We start from the raw sequence: 16,456 nt of genomic DNA, 5'->3' as shown, positions 1-16,456 counted from the left end.
TTATCTGTAAAGACTACTTAAATATTTATAAGGGGGAAATAGGGTGAATATAGAGTTTTCCAAATTTCCAAGAGGGTAACCTCCCCACACAGGTGAAGATCACTTTATTGTAAAGGTTCTCAAGTTACTATTATGCTATGAACAATCAGTTGATTCAAAAACCAATATATTGGTCTAATCTCATTCAGCTTCAAAGAAATCAACCAATACCACCAAATCATCTATGTCAATTTTCAGTCTAGATTTCTCTTATACTTAAATGTTTAAAACCTGTTTTTATAGCACTCCAACACTTGTAATATTTGTTCAAAGTGAAAACAAAGTAAGACTGCTTTCCTCCACCTACCCTCAGCACTCTTAAAGATCCCAAACCCTAAAAGCATTGTATCTGATGATGAGAATTTATTTATACTCAGGGTTTTTTTTGCTTTAATAAATTGCTGGAAGTCATTTATAATTATCTCTCGTGAACAAACAACTAATATGCCAAAGGCTTAAAAATAATTCCTTTAAGTAGAAATATAGTCCCTGAAATATACTTCATCCTATTAAAATGCTTAATAACACCATTTCTCATACGTCATTTAGAAATAAACTTCAGCCAGGTAAAGTCACCTCAATTACAAATTAGCAGAGTCCAAATTAATCAGATTTTACTACCCTGACAACGAGTCTAGTAGCAGCTATGGAGTGTAATTACCTTTACATTCCAGAACTAAAAATGTTTTCACCTACAGAATGAAAGGAAGAAAATGATTAAACATATATTTGAAATATAATTTTATGCAGGCTCAGTGGTACCACTACTTTAATATTTACACTGGGAAATGTCAAAAGCCCTAGTTCACATCACAGGAAACACTGATTTCATTTATAGAACACTTGGTTTCTATTATGGACAACTGCATAAACGGGATAGAAAGACAGCATGCATAAAGGCTCTTCAAAGCATTGTATGAACACTAATCATTTAAAAATACCTGTGAAATGCATATTTCAGAGATGTAACAAACAAAGGACAATGCTGGGACTTGGCCAAGGCCACAAAACGAGTCATTCTTGGCCAGATCTCACAACACGGAATTCCCTGGTTCCCAAAGTAGAAAGAGATTTGTAGAACTTTTACAAATCATCTTGCTCAGGACCCTCATTGTATAGATGAAAAAAACTGAAACTCAGAGAAGTTAACTAGTCACACTACTGGACTAGTTATAATAATAGCAGAACTGGAACCAGAAACCAAATTCCAACTCCTAGTCTAGGACTCCTGCTCTAGAATCCCTACTGTCTTTCCCTCTCAGTGAGGCTGTTCCAGAAGATGTTTGCTTCCATATGAAGTGAATCACATTCTACAAATGTCTCAATGTATTCAAAAGAAATAAGAACTACAAAATAATCATTCATTCCTCCAATTATATGTATACTCAAAAGACAGACATGGGAAAGGAACACCCAAAATACAAAAGTGTGCAGAAAGATCACTTCAAAAATCTTAATTCCAGACATCATTTAAGAATGATGAGAGAGGCATTTCCCTGGTAGTCCAGTGGTTAAGACTCTGCACTTTTAAAGCAAGGGGACGTAAGTTTGATTTCTGGTCAGGGAACTAAGATCCCACATGCCATGTGGTCAAAAAAAGAAAAAGAATGATCAGGGAGAAAAAGGTAAGTAAAAATTAAGCCAGTCATAGTGTGAGAGAAAAGTGAAATATACAGCCAAGAGTCTAATTTTTTCTCACTGCAAATGTTTCTAAATAACTTTATATGAAAGTTTAATTTGCTTATTGACTGCAACAGTTTGTCTCTAGTACCACCACTTTGCGAAATGAATTGACTAATATGTCACGTATCTGACCTCTTTCTCCATATTCTCCCAATATCCCCTAAGAATTAACCTACATTTTTCTTGCAAGTTTTAGTTAATCCTGTGATAGTTACAACTAAAGAATAATAGCACTAACCATCATTTGTGTGAGCAGGCACTGTGTAATCTTGACAATGTCCCTTCAGACTAATCTGGGAGATCCATGTTACCCCTGTTGCACAGACAAGACTGTAGATCATGCCCAATTGTGTGCTTTGCTTATGTTCTACCAATCAGTAGAGGTACTTGGATGGCAACCAAGTAGGACTGTTAAACCCTTTAAATACACAAAAAGTTTTGTGTTGTTCTGGACAACAGAACAAAATTCTTAATACATTCAGGGCTTCTCATTATAGGAAATAGAGCTGTTCACATGAATAGCTATACATACTTATGTGTATGTTTCCTCTTTGTTTCAGGAAATTGAATATCAAATATGAGAAACATTTCTTATGAGATACTCACATATGTCACCTTGCTAAGATCAAAATAGAAAATCCCAGACATTTCTCAAAGATAGTTACTTTTGAAAGTCATTGTTTCATCTTTTATAAGCACCTTCTCACAGATTAATTTCCTTAATAGAACTGTGTGGACCCTTAATTCCCACAAAGAATTTACATGGATTATTGTAACTATGACTATGCCTTGGATTACTATAATACCTATCTCCTTCACAATACGAACAAGGAGAAAAACACTTGGTGTGCAGGCACAGACTCACACACATGTGTGTATATATGCACAGAGAATTCCTCAGGCCATGATGGCATAAATAATGTGAAGGGAAGTACTCTTCCAATCTTGAACATTTTCAAAGGAAAACAAGGGTACTAAATGCTTGTTTGTTCCTTTGTTTGTTTTGGGTGAGTCAGCAATAAGAGGATATGGTAAGCTGATAAGACAGGAAACAATAGATAAGGAAACAAAGGAGAAAAAAGTAGAGCAAGGAAGGTAGTGGACTGGCTGGAAGGAGAATGGAAAGCCAGAATGGTAGTGGCTCCTCATGTTTATGTAGTACCTTTTATAACCGGGGAGTCAGATGAAAGGGGTTGTGAGGCTAAGATGGGAGCTGGAGTAGAAGGGACTGAGCAGGCAACAAGGAAGATCCAGTTGTTGGGGACCCAATAACCCACAGATTCTGACTACCCTTAATCTCACTATAGCTGAGAAAAGGATTAACACTGAATGGGAAATTTATAAGTTCTTGCCCTTCCTTTTCCCTTTTGTTTTCTGCAGAATCTCTATTTTTATGGCTTTTTTTTGGGGGGGGGGCTACCCCTGAATTCTTCATTCATATGATTCCCAAATTCATATGCTTAAGTAAGTCTTTATCTATCTTTGACAAGCATGTGTGTGTGTGTTAGTCACTCTGTCGGGTCTGACTCTTTGTGACCCCACGGACTGCAGCCCACCAGGTTTCTGTCCATGGAATTCTCCAGGCAAGAATACTGGAGTGGATTGACATGCACACACTAAAGTGATTCTTAAGTATTCCCATCTATTTAAAAAAATGCCTTAAAACCCAAATCAAAGTGTTTGGGGGTATTATGAGGGGTAATGGTGGAAATCAACGATTTTTACATACATACTATTTATATACCTGATTTTGCATTACCATTTTTAAATTGTTTGAAAACTGTCATTTAGAAAGATGGTTTATAATCATCAAATAGGGATAATCTATCAGTGCTCCAATAAGAGGCCACACTGTTACCATACCTGTACTCCAGCCTTGCCACTTTGCCTGCCTGAGATGCCCTCCCCAAATTCCTGCTCCCCCTTCAAGAAGGAATCCCAATTGGTCACTATTCCTGGCACGTGGGAAAGCACTCAATAAGTATTTGTTAACTAAGTTGAAAGAGCAGTTTTCATAAGCAGAGGGAGTGATTAAATAAGAATTGTGTACCAAAGCCAGGATATATCCTGAAAGGTTTTTAAAATGGTGTTATTGACTCTATTTTTACTAAAAGCAGAGTTCAAGTAACAGGAATATTCATTTGCTAATTTGATAATTTTAGGCTATAGACTCCTTAAAATGAAAAAAATTAAATATACACATTAACTTGTTTAAAATAAGCATACGCTGAAGAAAGTCACCCAGAACACATACTTTCTTAAATAAAATAAAGGTGTCACTTATAGTGATGATGGACTGCTCTAAGGAAAAATCTCTGCTCCCACCTCAAGTAATAATTAAGTGTTTAGTTGTCTCTTAACAACTTCCTAAGTATCTACTTAAATTACATTTGGTAAATAAAATAGCCAAACTATTGTTTCTGATGTGTTTGTACATTAAGCCTCAAACTTATCAAAATAAAAAGCCATTTAAAATGTAGTGTTACTGAAAGAAAAGTTAAGAACACGGCTTTACTGACTGAAAATTCTATGCACAGAAAGCTTTTCAAATAGTTTCATTGCTTTGTGACATCAATGATAGAAGCAAAACTATAAGGTTTCCATGAAAACAATATAATAAACAATATTAAAATCTTAATGTTTATAAATCCTGAACTATGTTGATAAGAGTAAATAATTTCTAATAATGTTTATTTACAATGGTTGAAAAACTTTTTAAAATAAGCACATCACATACCCAGTCTCAAAAGGCATGCCAGTTAAAGAAAGTCAACATTTGCTGTTATGCATGCTTTTAATAAAACCTATATTTTTACAAAAATTTGAGTTGCTTAAAAAAAAAAAATCCTATCCCTTCTCCCAAAGGAATAAATCATGTTTCATAAAAAAAAAAACAAAAAAATTTAAGTTGCTGAAAGACCATTAGAATAAAACAGTAAAACATTTTCTTCAATATCCCAATTAGAATTAATGAAATAATACTTTTATCTTGAAAAAATTATATTTCTATATTTTTATCCAAAGAATTACAATATTCACATGTGCAGAGATCTAGATGATTACTTACTTGTTCCATCTCTTCTCTCTGAGTATTTGTAAATCTTGGTTACAAATACTTGAGTAATCACAATAATATTTTGCTAGCCAGAAGCAAACACTTTCATGAAAAGCTAATCCTAATGACTCATTAAGATTATACAACACTGCTTAAATGCTCCATGATAAAGGGCCCTTGAAACGCAAATGACTTAATTTTGTTTTTACCACTTCCCAGGCCTAATCATTAAAACTTTAAATTTCCTATACATATATCTATATAAACTATTATTATTTAAAAATAAAAGGTATTAGCTATATAATGAATGAGAATATCTTAAACTCCAAAAAAGGCTCAACTTTCAACTTGAACCTTGTGACCCACTGCCATCACATGCGGCCCAACAGTTTTCTTAAAGGTATAAAGTAGAGCTATGGTATTTGCCTACTATGGTGGTATCAAAGAGACTTGGCAGTCAGTTCAATACCTCTATTTTCATGACAATTTTGAGATCCTTTTCATTTTCTAATTTAGAATTCTTCACATGGATAATCTTGAATTCTAAAGAATTTTTGGCCATGTCACATGGCATGTGGGATCTCAGTGGGATCTGTTTCCTGTTCAGGGATTGAATCAGGGCCCAGCAGTGAAAGCACAGAGTCCTAACCACTAGTCATCAGGGAACTCCCTAAAGATATTTTCCTAAAAAAAAAAAAAGGAAAGGAGGGGAGGCATAGAAACATTTATACTGCAAGATTTCAAATACATGGTAGTAAGTCTAAGTTACAGAAGCTAGTCTACAACTAAAATTTGCTATGCCTCAAAAACATATTTAGCAATTCAATGAAAATCCTATGATGGAATACATCATTAACTCATGTTATATAAAGTATTCATGTGTTACGAACTAATGACAGCATTATTTTAGAATTATGTCTAGCTTCATTACTTGGATACAATGGTTGTCCACTGGAGGAAAATCTTTTCTTTTATCTCACATTCTATGACGAACTAAAGTAAATGCAATTCTGATATGAGGGAATGAAAAACAGAATTCCTCTCCTAGGCTGACCCTAGGTTTTGACTAGAGGCAATTTAAATTGGGGGTTCATGACTCCCTTTCTAAGTCCATCTACTTCATCTAGTAGTTGAGAACAACTTCATGTCTTCAAAATCAAATATGTGTTTTAAATAATCAGTTACTTTTCATGGAATTCTGAAGCTACATCATAACACTTAAGTAAAATACATCTTCCCTTTAGCTAGCATATATTTATTCATTCATTCCTTATTCAGCTTGATCTAAGTGGGAGACACTGTGGAGCATTTTTATGAATCTTTCCCTACAGGATCTGGTCATTTTGTTTAAATTCATATGATACTGTCTAGCCAGTAAACAAAAATATTTATGTTTAGAGATTTCCAGAATTGCCAGTTCTTTGAGACTCAGACTTTTAAAGCATAGAACATAACTGTATTCCAAAAAGGGTGAAGAGGCAGCAAGATCGGGCTTAAACTGATCCTCTAAACAGGGAACAAGAATTAAACCAATCGATTAATTAGGATCATGTTTTTGCATTTATCAACTAAAATGCATTTGTTTGGACGGAGGCCCCTATAGTACATTAGTCATTCTTGCCAGTGTCAGATAGACCCTTTGAACTTCACAAACACGAAAATCAATCAACTCACTATGCCAAGCCCAAAATCTGTACAGAAGAGGTACATGCTGAATTCGCTCAATCATCAGTGAGTACTGAGAAGTTATGACTTTGCTAGGTGTTACAAGTATGCAAAAGAACACATGTTCCCCAGCCACAAACCCCACAAAATCTAATTGGACTGACTGCATATTCACATATGAAACGTGAGTTAGCATAAATATATTGCATCCATTAAGCCTTAACTATCCAGAATCCTAGACAGCCTAGTGTTCTAGCCAGTTTTAAAAAATTAAGTTTACAACAACTGAGATGGGTTCTCTTAAAAATATCAAAAGTCACTGATTTTTCACCTTTTGAGGGCAATGTTTCTGCCTTACTTTCTTTTTTTTTGCTTTACCTTCTTTGAGTCTAAAATGAACAGAAGCTTATTTAAAATGCCTCAGTCAACATGATGCACAATAGCTACTGTAATATGCTTCTAATAACGATACGGCAAGGTGTGCAAGCAACCGCTGTCATTCTTCACCCCTGCCTGACTCCCACCCCCATAGGCCTTGACACAGAATTTGGATGCTTTCAAGAAAAAAGGGGCTCTTTTCTTTATCTTCTAATACACATACCAAGAGAAAAACCCTATACCTTTGCAGGCTGAATACTGAAAATGTACAAGTCTAGGGACTTTCCTGGTGGTCCAGTGGTTAAGACTTTGCTTCCCAATGCAAGGTGTACAGGTTCGATCCCTGGGTAGGGAACTAAGATCCCACATGCCTTATGGCCAAAAAAAAATCAAAACAAAAAACAGAAGCAATATTGTAACAAATTCAATAAAGACTTCAAAAAAAAAAAGAAAGAAAGAAAATGTACAAGTCTAGAAGTGAAAAGCAGTACTCTTGCATTTTAAACAAGTACTCTAGCTGATTTTCAGAGTCTAAAGGGCTAACCATTACACCACAGAACCCCACTCCAGCTGATTTTCAGGCCTCATCTATTAAACTTGGAAAAATCCTGCTTTTAAGATCAAAGTAGCCCACCCCCAGGCAAGATGATCCCAGTCAGAGTGGGATTCTCTTTTTTGTCTCAGTGCGGGCCATCCTCAGCATATCAGCTTTGGCTGCTCACCACTAGTTGTCCATCCTTACTGTCCATGGCCATTATCTTGCCCTCCCACACTCCAGATACTTCCAGGTCTGGGAGAGTCTGAAAAGCAAGGTCTCCAGCTGGCTGACAGATATGGAGGCAGACAAACAGACACATGCAAAGTGGGAGACTGTACAGGAATTAGGAAACAGGGTGGTATAATTGATACTGATTGTACAATACAGAGTAGGAGTTAAGGACTTGTGTTAAAACTTTTTCCATGAGGAAGGGTGCAGAAGAGGACAGAGCTGGGCACCTGTGATCTGGTTGTTGCCACAAACTTGGAATCGCTCGTGTTATTTTCCTCATCTGTAAAATAGGGAAGATGCCAACTTTCCTTGCCAGACTCACAGCAGTGTTAGGAAAACCAACTGTACTTGTGTTTATGAAAGCACACTGGACAATATAAAGCACAATACAATGATGCGTGGTATTTCTTTAACAAAATAATTTATTTTTTGTCTTAATAAACACAGTACCCTAGATGTTACTGAAAGTTTCCTGGATGACTGAATGGCTTCTAGTACCTCAGGGTCTTTTTTATGAGGATAAGTTCTCATTGACAAAAAACATAGAAGAAAATGCAGACCCTTACACATACCCTGAAGTTGACTTTTTGAATATATCCTTGAAATCGGCTTGTTTTAAAGATAATTGCCTCCGTCTCCTGAAAGTGGAGTGCAAAAAAAAAAATTTGGTTAATTGTGGCTTTATTGCATGTATTTTAAATTTTTCAAAGCATACTCTGCAAATATTTTAGCTGTAAATTAATAAATCATATATAAATTCTGAACAGTTAAGACCACACAGAGCAACTTTAAAATATGTACAATATCTTCAAAAAAAAAAAAACACCTTAACTAGGAAACCATAGGATTCTATTTGTTTTTAGAAGCTCTCTTAATGTTTCAGAAAGTCTGGAATAGAGATTGACATTAAATACAACATTTATTGGCAGCTGATCTAAAAGACTAAACTGGACAAACTTGGACACAAGGAAACACTTTTCCAATAAATATATACTCAGCCTTGGAATGCTTTGTCATTTTCTAGCTTTTTAAGCCTAAAGTTCAATTCTTTGCTGATATACTGTTTTACCATTAAAACCCCAAAGCAAATGACAAACATTACAAGCTTTCAGAGAACAGATGGCTAATGTTCTTCTAGGTTCATTTACTACATTTTCTTATTTTCATACTGCTTGTAATTAATAAAATCATATAAATAGATGTATTGCCTCCTAACCGGGTGACTCTGTTTTGGTGAAGTTCTGTCATATACCTAACTCCTTTGGGTTAATACAAAGGCAACGACAAACAGACATGCTTGTGGTGCTGCCTCAGGAATGCAGTTTTCAAAATAGAGACTGCTACAGAAGCACTGCAGTATATGCTGTCAACAGTCAACTCGCTTAAAAAATTAAAGTGTGCTCGCAGGTGTTTAAGGAGCTCTAACACAAAATTCAATTTATTTACCTTTATCTCATTTATATTGCTATTACCTTATAGAAAGCAAACATGCTAAGCATCACCCTTGTTTTAACTTTTTAATCAAAATGAACAGATTTGGTATTTTTCTGGGTCATCTCACAAGCACTATGGCATTATTAAAGTCACAACTAAATCAAAGTCACAGTCTCATAGTACCTTTAAAAAGGGCTGGGCAGAAATCTCATCCAGAATGCTATTCTACATCTAATCATTTGTTATGCAAAAGGTAGGTAGCAACTATTTTATTTTTTTAAATGATAAAATCAAAACAGTATTTCCTTAATGGCAATACTATTTCAAAGTCTACTTTTACTATACACATAAAAATTATTTTGAATCATAAAAAGCTACAATGGGTTAAATTCATATTTGTCATATTTCAGCAATAAACCTCACTAAGCAAATAACAATTATATAATTTTTTTGCTTAAAAAATACATTAAAGGATCTTTAAATACAGCTTATTTTATATTCCTATTAATATTATTCCTTTCCTTTGTGTATTTAAGAAGAATCTGGTGTGCCACCTTCTGGTAACTGAGTGAAATTATGTATCTTCACACAAGTCACTATTCTTTATTTTAACTTTTAAAAAATACAGATATTTCTTAACCTGTATTACATTTAAGCTATACAAATAAATCTACACCACAGTCTGCAATAAAGTAAAATTTCCCTAGTGATTTTTTTCCCCAAAATCAAGGTTTATACATGCTTCCTATGATTTTTCCATGGTTACCAATATGTCTCCTGAATTCTACAATACATATAAAATTGATTTCTGTACACCGTTTCCCAGCCACATATGAAAACAACAGGCTTGCTATTTTAATGAATAAGGAACAGTAGTAAATAAAGAAAAAGAAGGTCTCTTACCAATAAGCCCATTTTTCTCTTAAGGTTTGAACTCTCATCATTTGTCATGTTCTTGTGGATCCCTCTCTCATCAAATTCTCTGGAGTTTTAAAGTTGAGAGCTGTGATGCACAGCTAGGCTCGGCTACATCGTAGCGCACCCCAGTGCATCTGCCTGGTATAACACTTCACAGTTGTAGCTCCCAAAAGCAGAAACAAGCTTTCTATATTCAAAACCTATGCACCCCACACCTTCCTTTGATAGGAAACTGTAGTCAGGGTGGCTGAACTGTTTTTATTTCTTAACTCCTGATCAGATATGAAGATCAGAACCACATGAATCGCGAGCCTAGTTATAGTAAACTGAACAGGAACAGTGTGTTCTTCTTCAGAGCAGAGGTGGGCTGAGGCAAATACTAACACCAGGAGATCTGATTGAGGGGGAAAAAAATGTTTATCTTATTTTTCCAAGGGTCACTGTCCTGATATTTGTTGTATTACCTCAAATATTTATTATCTTTAACTCTTCCCTCTCCCAGCCCCTAGTAGCCACTCATTAACTCCTATCCTTTATTCTTTATAAATTTTCCAGGAATCTACCCCCCACTATTTTTTTTCTTTTTGAACAAATGAGCTGTTTCAAAAAATGCGTATAACTGGTCTCTCTGCATTTACCATATTTAATCTAGGAATCCCACTGCTTCTAGACGATTCTCTTAAAAAACAACTGCATATGGTATAAATTAAATGTTCAGCAAATATTTTCTTCAACAAATTTTTGTCAAGAACTTCCTGCATGTTAGGTAGAGACTCAGGTAGGTGATATGGGTGACATGGTGAGTAAGACACAAATCCATGCTTTCAGGAATTTTCTAGTTGAGTGAAGAAAGCAAACATGTACTCTAATAGCATAAAATATGGTGTTTCTATACCTACTTTAGCAGGATTAGGCCAGGATTCTATAGCAGCAGAGGAACCATGATATTAATGCTGCAAATGAGGCTGAAGAATGAGGCATTCACTAGGTGGACTCTAGAAGAAATAGCCTGTGCAGACACAGAGGTTTGAGGATTACAACATGCTGGGAGAATCGGAAAAGTCTTCAGTACAAATGGAAGGAGCTTCAGGTATATGGTGTTGAGGGAGTGGATTTTAAGATATACAGAACCACATAGCAGAAGACCTTATATGCCAGCAAAGAGGTCTGGATTTTATCCCATGAGCTAAGACAAGCCATTTCTTGAATGAATGGATCACTCAAGGAATTAATCAAACCACTACGCCCAGCACACAGAACTCAAGCTGGTCACTCTACTCTTCCAGTTCACTGTCTAGTATCTCCTGACACCAACTTCTCATTCTGTGCCTCACAAGCTTGCTTTGTTCTTTTTCTCCTTTCCTCCAGAGGGCCCCTGCAAGAAATCCTTTCCCCACTCTGCTTTTCTAAACTCAATTCATCCTTCTAGACTGAATTCAAACTGCATTCTTTTCTGTGATGCTTTCCATGGTAATCTGAGTCTACAGTTTATAAATGTTCCTCCATCACATGGACCATGCCATGCATTCTTCCTAAGGCACACAATGCAGACAATGTTCAAGAGATTTTTTTTGACCCTTTACCTCTAAAGTGAAGCAAGATGGCAGGAGATGACAGTAAGGCAAAAGTCAAAACATGAGGGTAAGTGGCCTAAGAAAGTAAACCTCCCCCGACTTCACAGTACACACTAATCTCAGTAACTTTCTTCACCACTCTCAAGCCTAAAAGAAAAGAACAGGGATTTAAGAGAGCTAGATCTGGACTAGGCAGCAACTCTGCAGTACTGTGCAACATTTTTGGCTGTATGCATCATAGCTCTGGTTCAAAATATCCAGAGACTTGATAAGAAATAGATACCAACAGAAGAGCTGAATGATGGATCTGTGATCTCTGGAAAAAATAATGGGGGGGAGCTGTGACTGTGTTTTACTATTGATACTTGGAGTAGAAAAAGAAAATTCACCTGAGGGTCCATACCATAAACAAAAAGAATTCATGAAGACCACAGAGATAGATGGGAGAGTGAGGACAAGGGAACTGGATCCAGAAGATTTAGAATCTCATGAAGTATTAGGGAGAAAATCCAAGTATAAGAAGGGAGTGTGTTTAAAAAAAAAAAGGGCTATTGGTGTGTAGCTGGGAAAGTCATCTAGGACAAGAAGCTTCGCCAGAGAAACGTGTCCTGGGATGTAAATATTTAGTGTTTTCTCCGTGTGGAACCAAACCCCATTATGCTCAGTGTCAAATACAGAACCTCTCATTGAAGTTGGCATTTAGCATTCAGCTTTGTCTTGTCCTTTTTACACATGCATAATCTCTTAGATTTATGCAATAATACAAAAACCATGGTGCTTTCTTTTATGTAGCCAATAAAAAATCTTTTCATCTTCAACCATTTTATGTTAAAGTGGGTTAAGAGAATTCTGCCAATAATTTCAAAAAGCAGCTAATACTTGAAAATATTCTCTCAATGACTTAAAAATGCCCTAGATAAAAGCTGTCTACACCCTCTTTCTTATTTATTGAGTGTGAAAACAGACCACTTTTCCTTTCCACTAACTTGTAAGGAAAAAATTTAAATATGGGAAAAAAGAATGTGATTTTGGATATATGCCACACTTTTCTGAAGAAATCTTCAAAAAAGGACAGTATTTAGGGGACATAAAAATGATTTAATCTACTGGGTCTTTGGAAGAATGTTTTAAAACCATGTATCAATGGTACCATGGATTTTAAAACAGAGAGAAAATGGGCCAGACCATTTTGTCATTTAATTTTGTGGAAAACAGAACTATTGCTGAAGTATTTTCCTTAGGCCTGGCAGAAAAAAGTAATAATCATTTTACATTATGCTTTGAACTAGAATAGGTGTTTTATCCAAATTCACATGAACTAGTTCATCTAGAAGTTGTAAAGGAAAAAAAAAAAGAGGGTAATAACTACCTCCTGGTAGTCTACAGAAGGTCTCTTATATTATTTTTGATGATAGAGTCTACATTAATCAAATATAAATAATTCACTTAACTTTCCAGTTAAAATAGCATCATCGTGTCATCTCTTCCATTAGTAGTACTCTTCTCCTTTCTTCTAGCTTATGTAAAGTGGCTCAGAGCAGGATGAGTTGGGTGGTTTATAGAGTTTTCTGTCATGTGGAAATATTCTTAGATGCTATATTTTGAGAAACACTGAAGGGATGGTCAGGGATATTTATTGGGTAGGCCAAAAAGTTTGTTTGGGTTTTCGATACAATGGTACACTAAGCCCAAATGAATTTTTTGGCCAACCCAATGTATTGAGTGCAATTGCTTGTATTTGTAGAGCCCAGAAGTGCTTATTTCAGGTGAATTATCAGATTCTAGTAGTATCACCACTCAATCTAATGGGAAAGGCAGAGTCTCAAAAGGAAAAAAATGAATGGAAGTGTCTTTTCCTGTTACTAATAACTCTGCCTGTACTGTCATTGGCTTAGGAAAAACAGCAAAGGAAGTAGAAGGTCACAGTTTCATAACCTCCCATTCCTAGCTGAATGAGTCATAACCCTCTTACATATCCCTTAAATGTAACAAAACTCAGGTCATACCACTATACAGTAGCATGAATGATTGAGGTTAAGTCATGAGTAATTCAAACTACCTAAGAGATGTCAGTTATTCAAGGCTAACTATTAAATAGAACAAATCATATCTCACCAACCTAAGTCTTAAAGTCATTACTATGTAATAGCTATAGTGGAAATTGTCAAGAAGCTAAGTTACATATGATAGACCATTGAGAAGAAAGACCATGTTAAGTTCAGAAACATAGACATAAGGTAAATGACACTCCACAGTCAGAAGGGCAGACATATGGAGTTAATAAGAAAGTAAGAATATTTCCACCTGTCAATTACTTTTCAAGTTAACTTTCCCATCTAGATAACCCACGAAATATTTTACTTGTCTTAAACGTTCAGTTATAGCTTCATCCAACAGCATTCCAAGTAAAAAAGTTTATTTACCTCTTAAATTTAAACTTTATATTTATTTTTATTTTTTGGAGATGCTGCACAGCATACAGGAATCCATTTCACCTGCTGTGAAAGTCCTAACCAGTGGACCACCAGAGAATTCCCAATACCTCTTAATTTTTAAGAGTCTCATTTTCATTTCACCCTGACCTTGAAGTAGGCAATGTAAACATTAACATCTCCATTTTGCTAGTGAGAGGCAGTTATTAAATGACTTGGCTCAAGTCACATAGCTGCTAAGAGAACTGGAAAACACGAATTGAGGTCCCCTGACATCTAATTCAATGTTCGTTAGTCACCTCTGTATGATATTAATACTTACTGTAGAGGGAAAAGAGACAAACATGACTCTTAAACATCACCAAAAAGGGGAAAGAGCAGTCTTTTCACCCTGATCATGGGGAAATAAATGGCTAGAAGACAGAATATGTCATGAAGATAGAGGATGCTATATGATTAAGGTGGCAGAATGGTCCATATACACCTATGCCAGAAATCCCTTCCCAAGGCTAATTTGCAGAGCACCCTTATGTACCTCAATTAGCAGTTTCACGGCCCAGACTTCAAGCGTGTCATACTCTCTCATGCTCCAGTGGTCTTGTGTATGACATTCTCTTCACTTGGAACTCTCTACCCTCCTTGTCTACCAAAGCCAATCTTTATTCATACTTAAGTGTCTAAGCACACCTCCTTCCATGAAACCTTCCCTCACATCCCTTAGCAGACTTTGATGTTAGGTTTTCTAAACTCCCATAGCACTTTGAATATGATAGCTCCTGTCACCTTGGATTATAACTTTCTACTAACAACGCACTAGACTACAAACCCCTGACAGTGGTGGTTGGGTCTCTCTTATGTTTTTATTACACCTAACTCAATGCCTGTCACACAGTAACCCAATTAGAGGAGGCAATTTTAATGAAATCAAGTCAGCAGGGATAAGTTCTTCTCTCTTCTAAAACTATGCATTGTTTTCAGATGATTAAGCAAGACATTATGAAAGAGGCTTTATCCTTCTAAAGGGGTTCAGAACAAGCCTCCCCAAAATGTACCACTTTTGTGTAGGATTTTTTTGAGCAAAAGGCAATCAATATTCTGCGGGCTCAAAAGAAACTTTTACCACTCCCTTATGTATCTAGAGGAATTAAAATTGGAGGTCTTTTCCAAAATAAGTGATTACCAGAGAGAAATGTTATCTGAGTGGCCTACTGTCTGTCAGGGTAAACACCTAATTAGTCAAAATCTGGGCTTCCCAGGTGGTGTTAGTGGTAAACAACCCACCTGCCAATGCAGGAGACATAAGAGATGCAGGTTTGATCCCTGGGTTGGGAAGATCCCTGGAGGAGGGCATGGCAACCCACTCCAGTGTTCTTGCCTGAAGGATCCCACGGACAGAGGAGCCTGGTGGACTATAGACTGCACACATACCTAAATGAGGCCTTTTGGTATCTGTGTGACAGACGTCATATGTGCCTACCATGGTGCCTAGAATGGTAGGTACTCTCTATGATGGAAGGGAGGACAAAAAATGTTGCCTGCCATTTCAGTAAGCACAGAATGCTGCCCTCCATCAAGCCATCAGTTGCTGTGCTGCCCTGACAGTACACCCTGAAGGGAATTCAGGATGGAGAAAAACAGGATAACTATCTAAGGAATAAGTCAATGAGCCCAGACTCCTACATCTTCTTTTGCACAGAAAAGCACTAAAATCATTAACTTGAAATGTCTGGGTTTTTTTTTTTTTTTTTTTTTTTTTTTTAGTAGTAGTAATCTTTTGACCTTCGGTTATATGCTCATTTTTTTCAGCAAAAACTATATATCCTGACTCGTCCCTTACCTCAAGGGAACAGTTCCTCAGAGCTCTGAGACTGTCCCCTGGGCTATAGTCCTCAGTAAGGTCCCCCAATAAAACATAAATCACAACTTTTCTTCAGTCAACAGATGCTTGGAGGAGTGAGTGACTGAATAACTCAACTGAGCAAAGGAAATAGCTACTACAAATAAGGGAAATGCCAATTATCATCTGTCTAAGTCAGGATAGTATGGGTAAAGCTAGAAACTGAGGAAATGCATTTCATTGGTTAATCACCAGTGAACACTGGTGATAGTTTAGACCAGTGAACACTGAAAAATGAAAGAGTGTCTCCTAAAATCAGTCATTTCTACAGACTGCTAACTGAAAAGGATAAAAGTATAGTCTTTGGACAGTTACATCCTATTAAATTATTATAACCAGTGATGATGAAATAGTAAATCACAAAATCCAATGTTGACAATAACTGCTCCACTAAATCAAACAACAATAAAAAATAAAACAGTGTATTCAACCAAGCAAGCCATCACCAATACCTAATAACTCAAAAGTTATGCTGAGAAGTCACGAGTAAAATACACAAGTGAAGCACAAGAGGGCCCAACGCTAACAAGCCCCTCCAACTTTAGAAATAGAGAAAAATATACATATTTGATTAAAGACCTATGATGCTTCTGTTTCAATATGAAAATTATA

At 36.1% G+C, this 16,456-nt stretch overlaps 1 protein-coding gene across 5 annotated transcripts in view; it reads right to left on the bottom strand.

Moving 5' to 3' along the window:
• Positions 1-16,456, bottom strand: part of KLHL13 (kelch like family member 13) — a 194,836-nt gene that overhangs the window by 62,393 nt on the left and 115,987 nt on the right. For 2 of the 5 annotated variants that reach the window (XM_065916153.1, XM_065916152.1), the window contains exon 3: positions 8,162-8,227. The exons of the other annotated variants lie outside the window; for them this stretch is intronic. In XM_065916153.1, the coding sequence (XP_065772225.1) occupies positions 8,162-8,227 (66 nt within the window). The remainder of the gene's footprint in view (positions 1-8,161; positions 8,228-16,456) is intronic. 5 annotated transcript variants of the gene reach the window in all.

The sequence above is a fragment of the Muntiacus reevesi genome, chromosome X (genome assembly GCF_963930625.1).
Source record: "Muntiacus reevesi chromosome X, mMunRee1.1, whole genome shotgun sequence".
Classification (NCBI taxonomy): domain Eukaryota; kingdom Metazoa; phylum Chordata; class Mammalia; order Artiodactyla; family Cervidae; genus Muntiacus; species Muntiacus reevesi.
This window is presented reverse-complemented; position numbering and strand designations above follow the sequence as displayed.